Here is a 16,584-nt window from a genome sequence, read left to right as displayed (position 1 = left end):
GTAAACGCATTAAAAAAAGACCGAGTTTTTCTATCAAATGTCTGATCTTATTATTCAAGTTATGACACCGAGGCCTCAGGGGCAAAAGAGAAAATCCATCACTGATGCAGAAAATATTTATGGCACTGCCTGCAATATTTTCCTGGAAGCAGAAACAATTAGGGTACATTTCTGCCATTATAGGTCTTAATTTCGAGAAAATAATTGACTTGTGTTGATGTGGAGTGAATTGAAAGTGATGTCAGCGCTGGGATCTCTGTTTGGAAGATTGCTTCAGGAGTGCTGTTTGCATTTCATAACTTCATATGTAAATATGTAGGTGCAGATCTTTGCTAAACCAGGTCTCTATAACTTAAACCTTTAAACTTAGCCACCAGAAGGCCAACAGGGAAGGAAGGCCTCCAACCCAGATCAAACCAGCCGTGTACATGGTGACTTACGTCAACAGGACCCTTTTGAACTTCCACACAAACAAACCGTTAATGAGCTGCTCCAGGTCTGCTGGACTCCCTGTGTAAAGGGACCGGTCCCACACATAGTTCCTGTTGGCCTGGTCCTGGAAACTCTCATCCTCCCATCTCCCTTATGCAAGAAAAAGGCCCTTATTGGTTTTCAAAGACATTAAAAAAAAAGGTGTATTTGGCTGCTTGAGCTACAGCCGTTGGTAGTTTCTGAAGGGTTTTTAGATGAAAACTGATGATGGGGAAGAAGGAGGTCTTTGATTTTTTTTTGATCATGAGGTTTGTAAGCCCCTGGCCAGCTGGGTGTGGGGTTTACGGAGGTTAAGAGTCGGATATGTTTGTTTAAAGTGTAGCCCCGAGGACGCCGTGTAGAGCAAACTGCTGGCAAAAGCGGTTTATACTGAACCATGACTGTTGCAAAATCTTGTTTTTGTCAGTTTTGTGCTTGATTTTACAGATTAATAACACTTTTAATAGGAGAACTAGCTTTGGAAGCACTTATTTGACACTCGGATGAAGATGGTATGATCTGGAATGGCAAAGATCAAGGTTGAACTTGCCAGAGGTTTTAAATTTTTTGCCGTCTCGTGTTAAGCGATGGATTCTGCTACCAAGAAAATATATCTTGATGTCTATCAAACACGTGTCTCATGAGACGTAGTTATTGTGAAGCAGAAATGTTGATTTATGCAAACAAACCCATCAGTAAGGCTAAATGTCTCTAATCTCTGGATTAGTGATTCCGTTTGTAAGGTTTCCTGCACATGCAATCATTAATCAAAATTTTTTTTTTTTTTCAATTTTCTTTTGTTTAGACCTTTCCACCATGGAGGAGAGGTTACAGAAGCGTGAGTACATCAAGCTGACTGAGTTTGTAGCGGACATGACCAAAATCTTCGACAACTGCCGCTATTACAACCCGAGCGACTCGCCCTTCTACCAGTGTGCTGAGGTTCTGGAGACCTTCTTTGTCCAGAAACTCAAAGGTTTCAAAGCCAGCAGGTAAGATAGGGGGCAATCACGGAGGAAAAAATAGTAACAAGTCACCTTCAGACGAGGGGAGAGAGTGAACGTTAACAAAAAGACTAAATTGGTGCGAGACCAAACTGTGACTCTGACCTCTGACATCCTTGGAAGCATGACAGACATCTGCAAAAAAAAAAAAAAAAACATACAATACTGTTATTTTCTCTTCCATTTTTGTTTTTCCCGTATTACCACTTTCTCTTCACATTGAAATTGTTTTCTTTTTTAAAAATTTCTTTGTGGGTTATGACTGAATGCTCAGTTTTCCCTGAGACGAGTCAGCAACAGATCTCCGCAGATGCAACGCGCGAGTCAACATTTTTTGAGACTGGTGGATTATATTCTGTCAGCGATTGGACGTTTCAAGGGATGCATGTCTTCCTTTTACTGCACTGATTTTTGAGCTTTCAGTCACAAACTCGATCCTGCATATTTGAATGTTAGTGATATCTTCATCTGTCCATTTCAGTGCATGGGCTTCTATCTTTTTTCTCTCAGTTCTGATTTCAGCTTTTAGCATTCATTAAAGTACATTCCAAACCAAACATTTTACTCATCTTCTATCTGGGCTGAATATGCTTGGCTACTCGTTTGATTCAGTTAAAACTTGCTGGACTTAAAGATTTGTTATCTTCTGGCTAAAATAGCTGTTCACCCAAAAATAAAAAACTCTGGAAAAGAATAAACCAAAAAGAGCTGGAGGAAAAAAAGTTGAAATTACTCGGTACAGCTTGTAAAAAAAAAAAAAAAAAGCCCAGAGATACCAAATTGATCTGCAACCAGATCAAATTTTTTTTAAGATGAAATCTTCACTGTAGCCTCAAAATTAAATGCTTCGGCATCCACTCTGTCCCTGCCTAGGCTGTAATTACTGCACAGCTATTTCTGCACAATCGCTCCTCGTGCACAAAATAAACTAGAAATAGTCTGGTATCTGCTTTTGTGCCCTCACTTTTTTTGGAAGATGCTCCGTCCCAGGACAGTTATGTTAACATACACAAGTCACCATATTTTATATGGATTCGGCTGTGCTTTGATTTGGTTATAATGTATGCTAAACAGTTTAAAGATATCACAGCAAAGTTTAACTGATGAACAAGATCTCTGCATCATCTCACATCAGTACACACAAGCTTCTATCAGTGTTTTAGGTCTGGTGTTTGTAAGTCTTGTGGTTTGCATCAAAGCTTTGTGTGCCTAAAACAGCATTGTGCTTCACCCGTGTGTATTTACACCCGTTCGTTCTCTCTCTCTCTTACAGATTGTGATGTCAAACTCCTGGGTGCCGGGGTCACTCTAAAAAACAAACAGAAAAATAATTTGCTATCCAGGATGTTGCTGTTTTTCCTCGTTTAAAACAGCATTAAAACCATTGTAAGAAAGAGCATATATTAAGGGTGGGATCTTTTTTTTTTTTAATTATTATTATTATTTCGGAAGCAAAGGAAGAAGAAAAACGTTTTTTACTGTCCAATATTGGCAGCCATGTTGGTCGTACAAAGCATTCAAAGAAAAAAAATGTATTTTCTTAGCCTTTTTTGAAACAGATGAGGAAATATTTTCTTTACGTTTCAGTCGGATGTAAAAATAAAATATGAAGTCTGTCATTCTCCTTGAGGTTCATCTTTTGGGGAGAAAAAAAAAATCTAGATTTTTGATTGTAAAAACTGACTTAAGTTTCACATACAGATAACATATTTTAATTTGACAGAATTTTTATCATCTAGGTCATAACTTGCAGAAGCAGAACATTTTTTACCTCATTTCTTATCTGAGTATTTTTAAGAGACCCTCCGCGTTTATTCGTTTTTTCTTTTGCTGGCTGTAGCCTACCTATGTATAATGTAATTTCATGTGTATATTATATCTTTTTGTGAAGGACTATTTTTATGTTCCAAAGGAAATAATGTAGAAATAATGTAAAGTTAAACTGGGAAACAGTGTAGTTTAGCTTTCCTGTTCTAAATATGGTAAGCTTGTCTAGTTAAAAAAAACTATTCCTTGTACATACACTGTTGGGCCAACATCACATGATACATGTCACCAACATGGCTGCTGGAACTCCATCAAAGTGTCTGACCCACTGGCATCCAATATATGTTCTTGTGTTGTTGTTTTTTGGGAAGGGGGGGGGTTTGTATTTTTTTTTCTTAGTGCATATTTTGTCATTTTGTAAAGCTTTTAATAAAAAAAAAGGAAATACCAAGAAGTTTTCCAACTGTTTTCTTCCTCCTCTCTTTGCCCATCTCTGTAGGTCTCATAACAACAAACTACAATCAGCAGCCTGTTAGCTCCCTCCCTCCTAAATTCAACACAGACCTTAAGTCAGGCTCAGCTCGCCCGTCCTCCAGCACCCTCCCCAAAGTGTCTTTTGGGACATAATGGCAGAGAAGTCCCACACCTTCAGACTGAGGACAGGGGGTGGCCGCGGACACCAGCAGCTCCTATCAGTGCTTCCCATTCCTGAGAAGAAAGATCCAGATGGGGGGAAAAGCAGAAGTTCTTAAAGTTTGGCTGGCTGGATGTTCAGTGGCGGTCTGATCTCACGGCAGCGGCCGGCTCTTAAAGAGTCGTGTTCATTCTGTGGCTGATGGCGATTTTTTTGTTTACCTTTATTTGCATAAGTGTCAGCTTAAGAGTTTTCCCACCCAGATGTGCAGCACAACACAACCACCCCCATTTAAGTCCTTACCTCATGAGGTCCAACATGAACTGCCCAGTTCACATCCGTGCACCTTAGAGATCACTCTTAATATCCTTTCTGTTTGGTGCTCTAGAATCTGGACGCCTCATCACAGCGCCGTGTGAAACACAGCATCACCGTTCATGTTCCAAACCTTTCACCGATGCATGAACTTGTTTTGATGAATTTCATTCGACCTCCCCTCACATGTTACGGCTCCTGCTTGAAGCATAAACCAGCCTCTCGAATCCTACCCTGGTGGAACATCGAATGAGAACATTCCCGATTCACAGCAGCTTATTAACACTGACTCACGATATTTTTTTTAGTAGAAGTTAGATTGCTGAAGTCAGGATTTGAACTTAATCTGTTGTATCAACATCACCACACACACACACACACACACACACACACACACACATGGGTGTAGACTGCTCTTGTTCTGACTATTCAGGGGATCATTGTGTCTGTGATGTTTTACATTTCATTGTTGTTTATTTCCAAAGGGAAACACCCCAGACAGGCCATCCCTCCCACCATATCCTGCCACTCCTCTTGATATTTTAAAAAAAATAATTTTTGTTGTTATAAAGAAACTATCTCTGTGGACCTTTTAAACTTTGAAGGACAAATGATTAAGGAGAAAAAAATTGAAGCAAAGAAACCATTTAGGGAGAGTGAAACTCGCCCGAGGCTTAACTAACCCGTAGCACCGTCCACACACACTTTTTTTTCTATCACTTGCTGCATCTCTGTCTTCATATTCCGACTCTACCAGCATATTTCACAGACATCCACAGGTTACCTGACCTGTGTCTCTCAGCTCACCCTCAGCACAGTTAAGTAATTAGATAATGAACTTTTTTTTCCACTCAGCATCAACTCAGTTACTGCTGTAGCATGTCCAGGAGTAAACTTTTTGGGGCTGGGGGGCGGGGGGGAGGGACTCTTTGTACAGTGGAGTTTGTATGAAAATTTATAGCTACACTTTTAGCATGTTTGGGAGCATTTTTGTAACCTGTATTGGTTTTTGTAGAAGGGAGTTGTTACAGAACACAGTTGCTGGTGTGTTTAAATTGTTGAAAACAGTTTAAGCAGGTGTTTCAGCTTCCAGGTGTTTTTTTTTTTTGTTTTCTGTTGTCGCCATAAAGGCAAAGTTGAGAGATGACGTAGCTTCTGTCCTCTTTTGTCTTTTACACAAATGTTTGTCTCTTTGTAATCTAAAGATTATGTGTCTCAATCTGATTGTAATATCCGTTGTAAATTATTGCTGTTCAGATGTGTAGAGATGAAAGATTTTTAGAGCAGTAGAAACCTTTATTTTTCACTCTTTAAACCAGCAGCTAAGCCTGCCTGTATATTTAACTGTCTATTTTTTTTCTCTTTAATTAAAGTGAACTCTACATTTAGGTGAATTTGCCCTTAATATTAAAAGTGCTGCATATTGTGAGCATAAACTTTTTTGGGGTGGGTAGAGTGACACAGGTAACTCTTGTAAAAAGTTCTTTTTTTTGTATAAAACCGACCAGTTCAGCATAACTTCTATATTGACATTGCATTTCTTTGTATTATTTATTCATATCAACAAGCAGTTTGCAGTTTTTTGAGTAACATTGAAGAAACAAATGCATATAAAAAGTACTCTATGTTTTTGACAGATTGCGGCAATTCTGAAGAGATTCTCTTTTGTACTTGATAGAACATTTCATTCTAGTTATTAAAGTAATGTTTTTTGACACCAGCTTCTCCCAGTTGTATTCTTTTAAAAAAAAAATTCTGCATAATAGGTAAATTAGACAAATTTGGTGTCGTGTTTTTGTGACATTTTAAAACGGATCCTCTTCCTCTTTAGTTATTACCAGGATGACTCAAAAGTTGTACGGTTCCAGAAATACTTTGAGGATAAATAACCTTTTGCATGGCACAGGGAGTTGAGAAGAAAAAAGATTTTCATCCCAAGCAATGGTGCATAACTGTTGATAAGAGACGGACAAGTCCAACCTGAACCAATCCAGGTTTGCATGAATGCTGAAAGCACCTCAGATAACAAAGCCCAAGCGGTTTGAATCCACCATCCTTGCCTCTATCTCACCCCCACCCACCCACCCACCCATCCCTCATTTCTTGAGGCAATCATACAATTGGCAAGATATATTCCCCACTTCCTCTATGCTTCCCCCCCCCCCCCTCCTCCTCCTTCACATCCTCTGCAGTGAGGAATGTCCTCCTGCTGCGGTAGAATCCAACATGTGGAGCTGGCTCCTGTTTCCTGCCTTCTTACATCTGTTCCCCCCAGCGCTGATCCCAGATAGTGGCTTCCTCAACCATGGGAACTGACCGGCCCAGCTGACAGAAGGATGGGGTGGTGGTGGTGGTGGTGGGGGGGGTGCTTAACCCAGCCTGCATCACCGTCCAAGTTCCCAAATCAGTCCCTCTCCCCACCAGAAGCCAGACAGAGACAGTGGTTGTTAAGCTCTAATTAGAGTGTCTTACTTGAGGGGCTCCTTCTCATGCACTAAACTGGGAATAATAATGAGGTCCCCTGTTTCATTTAGTGGCTTGATGTTTTTGTGATTGCATGAGCAAAAAAAGGGTTGGTTTGAAAGACAAATAAACTCCTCACAGGGTTGTTGAGTACAAAACAAATACACATCTTTATTGGGTTCATGTGTAGTGAAGCAATAATGCAAGCATTCAGTGCGATTCTTTTTCCCTCATATAAAAAGCATGAGCACAAAGTCGTACTAAAAACCGAGCCAGGGGTATTTTGTTCAAAATCAAAAGTGATCCCTTTAGAAAAGACATATCCAACAATTTACAACTGTTCAGTCCCCTCCTTGTCTGTTTTATATAACCCACTTCATTTTTCCTCCACCTTTCCCCCCCTCTTCCTTCATTCTTTGATCAAGCCTAAATGCTTGAAATACTCTTCTTCTTCTTGGCGTTACCAACAGAACATCTGACATCAGGCATATTTACAAGTCATGTGTCCAGGTGCGAAAAGGACTGGATTCTTTTGAATAGATTCATGGCTTAGTCCCAACAACAACAACAACACCCCACCATCCCATTTAGCAAGGCCCTCATTTGATGCCCCCCAGCCTACTCAGGCAAATATTTCATGGTGGACACATAATTAAAGTTAAGAAAAATAAGCCGCTCTCATGACAAGCACTGGTCCTGTGCTCTTGCTCCCCTTTGCCACCCCCTCTCCTCCTCCTCCTCCTCCTCCTCCTCCTCCTCCTCGTCTTCCTCCATTGCGGTTTCTTGTTGCTTTTTCAGAACTCTTCATTTGCTGCCTTTGCTAACAGGAATGGTGAATTTCCTGCTCACCAGTAAAAAAAAACCGCAGTGAGAAAATCCATGGATTGGGTATTACAAAGCAGAGCAACCCTTCAGTGCAATTCTATTGATCAATTTAGACCTCAGTCAGTCAATTCAAATCATGCCCTTCTATAGTGAGGTCCAAACTTTATACATTTCCAAAAATTTATAATTTTGATTTTGTGTTCTTATGTCTGTGGAATATAGTGAAAATATAGAGGCTGCATCTGTCTATGGTAGAAATACTTTTTTTAAAATTATTTTGCTGCCTTTACTAACAGGAATGGTGCATTTCCTGCTCACCAGGAAAAACCGCAGTATTTTGTTTTTCAACGCAAAAAAAACAAGAGTAGTATTAACATCCTTTACGCAAAATCGACAGATCCACGCTTCATATGAGACATTTGTTTCTCTTTCACTTTTGGGACTCATGAACCAGCCATGAATGAGTGAGGAAGCTTGAATAGTGTTGCTATCTCGAGAAAATAAAAACAGTCGAGTGGAAAACCTTTCTGAATTCCCCAGACATTTCAAACTTATCATGTAACATCCATTTCATTGAAGCTGCTTGTGCTTTCTATCAAAGAGAGCACATGCCAGACTTTCAGGAGTTTTACTGATACTTCAAGAACAAATGAACCAGGATGATGATACATCACAGCAGTACAAAAGAATACAATAAATACATGCTCTCCACAAAATATCTCCCATCTTGCACAATAATGAGGGGCTGATTATGATTTAGCTGCAATGTCTCTTCCCCTGCAGCAGGGGGCGATAGTCTTATCTTTTGCTTCACCTACATTTGGAGCGGGTGGCCTCCAGGGCTTTCTGGTGCCTCCGTTTGTTGAACCTCTTGATGTAGTTGTTGCTCCGCAGGAGACCATCTCCAGGCTTGAGTTTACCCCCCAGGAGGTTCAGGAGGTCGCTGGGAAGGTGGCGCCTCCGATGGTAGATGTGGCCCATTATTATGTATCTGGAACCTGAGGAAATGTGTGGGGAAATGAAAGAAAGAGTTCTTGTTTTGTTGGCTGAATTCAGGGAAAGTGAATAATTTAAAAAAAAAAGGCACATTGATATAAAAATGTTTATTCAGTTCATTCCAACATTCCAACTCTCTCAAATCTGATCATGTCAGTCATGAGAGGTTTTAAATTGTACCATTTAATAAATCCCTGATTGATAAAACTGAATGATTATCATTAGATGCACCTTCACAATCTATAGTTTCCGTCTGACGTTAAAGAGATTTTCCCATCCTTTTATAAGGCTTTTGAGGGATTCCACAACACTCACCAAGCTTGATGTCGGGGCAGGGCTTGCTGCACCTGAAGGTGTCCAGAACCAGGAGACGGACCTTGAAGAAAAAGCTGTCTGGGCTGACATAGAGACGACTCATCTTGTAGAAGCCGTCGCTGCTCACCATGAGGGTGATGAGGCGTATTCCTTTACGCAGCACGTCTATGTCGTGAACGATCCCATTGACGGCTATTAAAGGAAAATTTAAAAAAAATACATGATGAACCACTGGAATGTCAATGAGGACAGTGAGACAGTGAATTTAATTTAATTTAGTTTAATTATAATTTTTAAAAAATCCCAATATATATTCAAAGTTGGAGAACTCCTCAATTAAATTGTGGTTTATAATCATAAAAATAAATTCTGCCTTGGCTGTAAACAGAGTGAATCATTAACTCACAATATAAATATGTTTAAAATCAGCATTACTATGCCAGCTCAGTCTTTATGTTCTGCATTTTACTTTGTGTCCACAAGTGGTAAATATCAACCCTTCCCCATTATTCTTGATATTCTATCCCAGTGGGAGATGAGACATTAGCATGACGTAACGTTTTGATGTGTATTTTGAATGTATTCTTCTTCAAAAGGCTTTTTTTTTTCATTAGATAAATACACACATGTAAAAGCTGTTATTTATTGTGACTGGTAAGGCATTTTATCTTTCAGTTTTGGTTAATTTATTGTATTGTGCATGTAGCATCAGTTTAATTAGTGTGATCAAAGAAAATTGAGTAAAAAAAATTATATGTGCGCATGTGTGTGTGTTTGCTTCTTTTCCTCTCAGTGGGTACTTACCAAACTCACTGTAGCAGTAGTATTCTCTCTCCTCCTTCTCCTTCCTGCACTCGCTCAAGCAGAAGGCATCATGAGTGAAGTCAGACTCTGCAGAGAACACCAACAGATTTCATGATGGTGGAGAAAACGGCTGTCTGACATGCCCTCTGTGGAGCCAGACCCTCATTCCAGGGTTATTAGAAAATGACAAGGTTGTCATTACGACACCCAGGCTTCACATTCCTCTGCCTGGGACTGGAGGACGGTGTATGCATGATGTTTTCGCATTTGTGCAAGGAATTCCTTCATAATTTAAATGTCAGAACTTTGTCCTTGTTTTGGATAAGTCTTCTTGCAGTCCATTGCTGTAAAAAATGCTGAACACTAAACGGAGATGCTGACACTACTACTTAAGGAAGAGGGAATGTTAATGCCCCACGAAAGGTTGAAAACCATTCCTGGTTGAATGATGTATTTCCTCAGAAAGAAAAAACAAATATATGTCTTTTTTGTATATTTTTTTTCTGACTTAATTACACAGGAGAAAAATGAGGGATGGTTTGCTGGAGTTACATTTTAACTATCTCTGATACGTAAAGCACCAGAATAACAACAGATCTTTTACAAATTCCATCTTCCTTTCTTTTAAGGGCATTTTTATCAGGACTGCAGTAAAATCTTCTTTGGCCATTTTCTAACAACAAATCTTAATAAACCTAGACTTTTAATTAACTAGGAAAGACATTTTATATAAAAAGAGTTGATTTACACACAAAAAAAGTTAGATTTGTCATATCATAATTACTGAAATAAATTAGAATCAAAGGTTTTCCCAGATGGCTTACGTCTTACATAATTTCTCTTGAAATACATAATACCAAAAGGGAGTTAAAAGGGTGGTACAATTCAAAACCTCAAACTCAACACGTTTAAAGATGAATATGTGGACAACTCTGGATAAATATTCAACAAATCATACCTCGCCTCAGGATGTCAAACTGGTAAAGCAGGCTGGAGGACCGTCGGTTGAAGATGATGGGAGGGCCGCTGTTGTTCCGGCTCCCTGAGCCGATTCCTGACTGGTAGAGACTGGACTTCCCTGGTCGGTTCTCTTCTGGATCCAGCCGTCGGTTTGTGACATCTCGGCGTGGGGAGGGAGCTGGCTGGTTCGGCTGAGCGTTGGGTGGACCCCTGGGTCTGGAGTTGGGATGGCCTTCTGGTTCACTCAGCACTGGGCTGGCATTGGACTGGCTGTCCTGACTGGTTTTCTGCACAGTTCGGTTGTGGTGAGCCGATGCTGTCGCTCCTGTCACTTGGGTTTTTGGAATCAAACCAATGACTTGTCTGTTTTTTTCACTGTTGTGCTCCACCAGACGATCGCTCTTGATGGCTTTTTTGCTCTTGTTGTGGGTGTTATGGTGGCGTGGGATTGGAACCAGGTCACTGTGCTTTGGCCATACAGCAGAGGGGAGAGGATGGAGGATGAATTTGGATTCACTAGTTCTGCTGCTCTTCTCCAGCAGCTCGTTAATGGGGAGGGAGGACTCTTTGACCACCAGACGACTTTGGTTGCTCAGAGCTGGATCCTGAAAGCTGCTCTGACCCTTTTCTATCAGAGTGTACAGCTCTGGGTTGACACAAACGAAAGGAATACTTCAATGAAGACATTTCCTTATTTTCATAAGTACAGTACATGATCAACATCCTTGTCCCTAAAGCAATGGATTTCACAGGTTTACATGATGGTGAATGCTCCTTGTGGGCCAACTTAAACAGTTGATTCAAAAACATTCCTATTGCTTCACAGCAAAGTGACATTGACAGCATTTTCCCCAAATAACTGAAAAAAAGGAGACTTGCTCTAGAAGTCCCAAGATCCTTAATGAATTTGAAGTAATGTTACACACTTTCAAGATGAGATCTTTAGCCATAAAGCTAAAAGCATCAATGTGCTCACCTGCAGAGGACCATAAGGTTTACGGTCAAGTATTAATGTACATTAATGCTTGACAGTTTTGCTATGACTCTGTGTTTCCTAGATAGCTGTATATCACACACAAAAAGAACACTGCATAAAATTGCATTTTCAAATTTTTTTTACATCTTTTTAAATATTTTTTAATCTGCCCTCCACATTTTAAAACAGGCCCATGTCGTTCTTAAATTTTTTAAGACAATGCCGCAGCACCATTTTGTTTTGTGGACAAAGAAACTTCATGATGCACATAATGTTTGCATTGTTCCTTTAGAATATTTTACAGCTTCGGATATTTCTCTGTTTTAATTGATAAAGTACACGATAATCAGAACACGGCATTTCATTCTACAGAATTATGCTTATTTAGCATGGCATACTATGTTAGATTTGTCTAAAATGTTAAGAATGTCCTTTAATCTTTTCAAAAATGTTTGCATATAGAATGACTTGCATGAATATTATATTGGTGGGAACAAATGTAAATAACTTCTGAAGCTAGAAAGCAAATGAACCACAACAGATAACAATTATGTCTATTAGTAGGCCTGATTTTAACAAGTAGCATGCCATGAGCTTTATTCTCCAACATACTAAAATAATCAAAATTACAAATTCTTTTTCAAAGATAGATAAAATGTTTACACTCACCATTACCAGCATGCTCCTGTGTCCTGTAATGAGGAAGAATGAGGAACAAGAGAAACAGAGTAATCCTTGTCATCCTGTTGTGGAAACACGTTACAGTCTGCTGCAGGGCTGGGATTCCTGGTATTTTTATATGGGGCGGTCGAAAATGGGATGGGGTGGAATATGAGTTGGTGGGATGTCCCTAAAACAGAAATAAACAGTGCTTTCATTCATAAATAGGTTGTAAAATAAAAGTTGAATTGAATTTTGTTGTTGAATTGCTTCATGTTGTTTTCTCTTGTTTACTTTGTCAAATTTTAGAACTACATTTATATATTATTCAAAATATTCTGTACTGCTGTTTGCTTATTGCTTGACTTTTATTCTCAGGGAGCTTTAAATTGAATTATTCTGATGTACAAGATACCTTAAAAAGCAATTTGTCCACAGAATCAGATTACAGTACAGTTCTAATTTTTTTTCTCACAATTATCCTTGTCTGCCCCCTGGTGGTCATAATGGGAAGATGATTCAATCGCTGTGAGTCAATCGCCACTGATTTATTGTAATATATTTTTAATTTCGTGTAAATTATGATCATTTTAGTTCATAGAAGTTGTTCAGTTAAGTTCGTATTGGGTCGGTGTAGCTTTTATACTCGTTTATGACATCATGTGTGCTGTAATGCATATTGATAATTAATGGTTAATATAATTTCCATTTTATCTTCAGATAATCACTGAGACACTTAATTAAAATGATCCTGGAAACACGCAGGGTCTGATGTCCAGATACAAATATTATTTGAAGGTTAAAACTGTCCGCACAACTGTCTCTTTCTAAATGGCCGAATTTTTCATTTCCATTTTTGCTCTTTCCATTTTGTGTTTTTATTATTTCTCTCATAATAACCAAGTCAGATCGATTTGTATTTATAAATTGATTCAATTTACTTGTTAAGAAGGAGAATCTCCATTCAAAAGATTAAAAACAAACACTAAAAAATGAAAATCAATCCGGAATTGTACAGAAAGCTATGAGAGTGTAGCTTCGCTTTTTTCAATAATGTAAGTGTGCGAAGACGGGGTTACCCACTGTTTTCAGGGGTGGCCAGTAAGAAATTTTCGACCTCCGTAGTAAAGCACCACATTTACGGCCTACTGTTCATTTACTGAAAAGTTGGCTAAATGCGACCCAGATGGGACTCGAACCCACAATCCCCAGCTCCGGAGGCTGATGCCTTATCCATTAGGCCACTGGGTCAATACACAGTGTAGCGAGGAAAATACTATATATAAATCAACAAACCGCGGTGAGGATCGTGTGTGGGAGTCTATTATTTCAATAAGCATCTGTAGTTTGCTACCGCCCGGTTGACTCATTTATTTAGATAAAGACTTAGCCTTCTGCGTCCCTTTAGCCGTTTCAATTTAACCTGAATTTGTTATCTCTCGATAGGTTATATCTGTGCGACTGAATTACACCCGTTTACGACAGTATGCAGTTTTAATACATAAAACTGAAGAAGTATTAAGTTATTAATTGCGTCCACTTCGCTCCTTCCAGAGCAAAAGCGCACAAATCAGTGTAGGGCGTCAGAAACAATGAAAGATGATTGGATTTTATAGAACTGCTAACGACTCAGGCGGTTATTTTAATTATTTTACCAGCTTTGACCGGGATTACAAATAAAAACATTTGATAGATAATCATGAAATTTGCTGGGAGGAAGGAACACATTCAGTATTTTGATGGATTTGCTTAAGGAAGAGATGCAGAAATCTTAATCCACTTTTTAGCTGTGGCCAAGTACGTGGTTTACCACCACCAAGTATGAATGAGGTGTGAATGAATAATGGATCCAATGTAAGCGACTTTGAGTGTCCAGACAAGAAAGCGCTATATAAATCTAATCCATTATTATTATTATTATTATTATTATTATTATTATTATTATTATTATTATTATTATTATTATTATTATTATTTTAATAAACGTTGCTAAATAAATACTTTTTTTTTAAACATTTTCATCCATTACTTGACTTTTTTTTTTTTTTTTTTGCCAAGTCAGTCCTTGAATGAAGGAACCATTCAAGAAACTATTAAAATTTGGAAAGTATCTAGAAAACGAGGGACTCGACTTTAAACAGAAATATCTTCATTTAGGTCTAACATATTAATGTCTAATAAAAGTCATCATCATCATCATCATCATCATCATCCTCATCATCATCATCAATCCTTTATTGATACTGATAATACTTAAAACGTTATTGATAATACTTCTGTTCTTCACTAAATCAATATTTTATAAACTTGTGTCAGCGCTGCAGTGCACTGGCGTTGCACCTGGGGTTTCCCCCGCCTCACGCCCTAAGCCAGCTGTGATAGGCTCCAGCTCCCCGTGACCCGCGACAGCAGGTAAAGCAGTGACAGAAAAAGATGGATGGAAGCTTGTGTCAATATGGACACATGTCTCTAATATAATATCCATAATAACGTAGAGATTTAACCAAGCTATTATTCATAATTGCTGAATTTACTTATTCTCCTTTAATTCTCAGACTCAAGCCTTGCAATTAAATAACACCATTTTGAGTAGGACTGATGAGTACACTCAATATGAGCTGAATGCAGGTGCCTTGGCAGTGTCCACCAGTCTGCTGTCCACCACATGCCCCGAATCCAGGAAGTGGCAGTCTGGATTCTTTCCAAAATCTCTCGAAGTTCTCAATGCTGGCTTGACAGCAGCGATCCTCCAACATGTCACAATGTCAAGCGTACAGAAAGTAAACTTTGGCAGTGACTTTACTTCCAAAAAATTTAGGATCCTTCTACACACGCCGATAAAACAGAATGTAATCATCTGTAAATACTTATAATAATAATAATTCAGACTTTATTGATCCCCAGAGGGGAAATTCTCTTGACATACGTCAACATCAGAAAAGGAAATTATTATAATTTTTATCTCTTCAACTGTTATTGTTTTTGTAAATAGATACATATCATGAATTTCATATCAGAAATACGTCTTAACACATGTTTTGTTTAGCTTTTCTTTTACACTGAAATGTGAAAAATGATTGAAGAGTTCGGTGATGTGGGCAAGATGGAGGCACTGCAGTGTTATGACAACTAAACTGTTTATATTTTAGCTCTCAAATTCACTGCTAGATTCTTCTCTGTGCAGTATTTTCAGAATTTTCACATGGAAGTCAAGAAGTCATGAAACTGAAAGAGAGAACCAAATGATTAAAATGACAATAGCAATGGTTATTCAAGTTAAAAACATTACAGTTGCACAGAAAATATGTTTGCTTGTTGCTTTGTAACATAAATCCTTTTAATTTGTCAGGTTATTTTAAACCCACAAAAATCCATCAATCAAGTATCAAACTATGCAAGTGAATAAAGAAAAATAACATCAAACACAAGGCATTAACTTTGTTCAAAATGGACTAATTACTGCATTGTGGGAAACGTAGTTTTTGTTCAAAGCACACTTTTGACCTATTTATTTTTAGACACTCTTTCCATTTATATTCTCGCGGGCCACATAAAGTGATGTGGCGGGCCACATTTGGCCCACGGGCCTTGATTTTTACACATGTGATTGAGAGATATTCTATGAATACTATACACTCAAATGAACACAATGACAATGAAGATTTGCATGTACAGTAATCTCTGCTTTTTGATATTTTTCAAGATTTCTATAAATGACAAATTTAGCAACAACTGGCAGAGTTTCACACAATATAACTACACAGTCTGCAGTGTGCAAAAACATTAAAAGATGCTACAACTTCAGTGATCATCCCCCCACTACAATAAGTTTCTGATCTCCTAACGCCAATTCAGGGGTCGCCACAGCGAATCAATTGCCTCCATCTAACCCTGTCTTCCGCATCCTCTTGTCTCACACCAACTACCTTCATGTCCTACCTGTTTGAGCTGGTGTAAATCGGTGTAGCAGGCGGAAATAAGGGTGTGGAGGACACATTTTACCACTAGGTGGCACACGTTTACCGTGTGCCTTTCATGTTTAGCACAAAATTGCGTTTGGATAGGTTTATAAATCAAACCACATCAAAGTATATGGCCCCCATGTCTCAATAGGTGCATGGATTAGGTTTCCTTTAATATTTTAAAGCTTACCATTTTCTTTCAAGAAAAACTTTAAACGACGACGTCTTTCCTTAAAGAATACAATGCTGCATCTTACACGCCTTAATAATCTGTTTGCGTTTTAATCGCCACACATGTCATTGTGATCTAGGAACATTCAACGTTTGCATAGAGGATATTGATTGACCCTACTTTTATTTTGTAAGACTGTACCGGATGTACTACCTTGGCGACAGAATAGCATTTACCATCATCACAATCAACTTCAGTTC

The 16,584-nt window shown here is 38.6% G+C and overlaps 2 protein-coding genes and 1 non-coding gene across 9 annotated transcripts in view; 1 reads left to right on the top strand and 2 right to left on the bottom strand.

Annotated features, from left to right (window-relative positions):
• The window catches only part of LOC137599646 (nucleosome-remodeling factor subunit BPTF-like), a 37,905-nt gene extending 31,997 nt beyond the window's left edge, over positions 1–5,908 (top strand). For 5 of the 6 annotated variants that reach the window (XM_068320613.1, XM_068320611.1, XM_068320610.1 and 2 more), the window contains 2 exons: positions 1,277–1,463; positions 3,742–5,908. In XM_068320613.1, coding sequence (XP_068176714.1) covers positions 1,277–1,463; positions 3,742–3,778 — 224 coding nt within the window. In that variant the 3' untranslated portion in view covers positions 3,779–5,908. Of the gene's footprint in view, positions 1–1,276; positions 1,464–2,748; positions 2,862–3,741 lie in introns of all 6 variants that reach the window. The other variant, XR_011036839.1, reaches the window with a different exon arrangement.
• Positions 5,909–6,778: 870 nt separating this feature from the next.
• Positions 6,779–12,294, bottom strand: LOC137600324 (UPF0450 protein C17orf58 homolog). 2 transcript variants are annotated; one of them, XM_068321883.1, is made up of 6 exons: positions 12,200–12,294; positions 10,553–11,200; positions 9,595–9,681; positions 8,791–8,982; positions 8,298–8,477; positions 6,779–7,495 (listed from the first exon to the last, which is right to left on the bottom strand). In XM_068321883.1, coding segments are annotated over exons 1-6 (1,182 nt in total). In that variant the 5' UTR covers positions 12,273–12,294; the 3' UTR covers positions 6,779–7,493. The 2 variants fall into 2 exon arrangements, with proteins under 2 accessions (XP_068177984.1, XP_068177983.1); XM_068321882.1 differs by lacking the exon at positions 6,779–7,495 and having other exon boundaries at positions 7,898–8,477.
• A 1,074-nt stretch (positions 12,295–13,368) lies between these two features.
• Positions 13,369–13,441, bottom strand: trnar-ccg (transfer RNA arginine (anticodon CCG)). Its single transcript has one exon. It is a non-coding gene; the product is annotated as a tRNA-Arg (tRNA).
• Positions 13,442–16,584: the final 3,143 nt, after the last annotated feature.

The sequence above is a fragment of the Antennarius striatus genome, chromosome 8 (genome assembly GCF_040054535.1).
Source record: "Antennarius striatus isolate MH-2024 chromosome 8, ASM4005453v1, whole genome shotgun sequence".
Classification (NCBI taxonomy): domain Eukaryota; kingdom Metazoa; phylum Chordata; class Actinopteri; order Lophiiformes; family Antennariidae; genus Antennarius; species Antennarius striatus.
The sequence above is the reverse complement of the archived record's forward strand: the minus strand, read 5'-3'. Positions and strand labels throughout refer to the sequence as shown.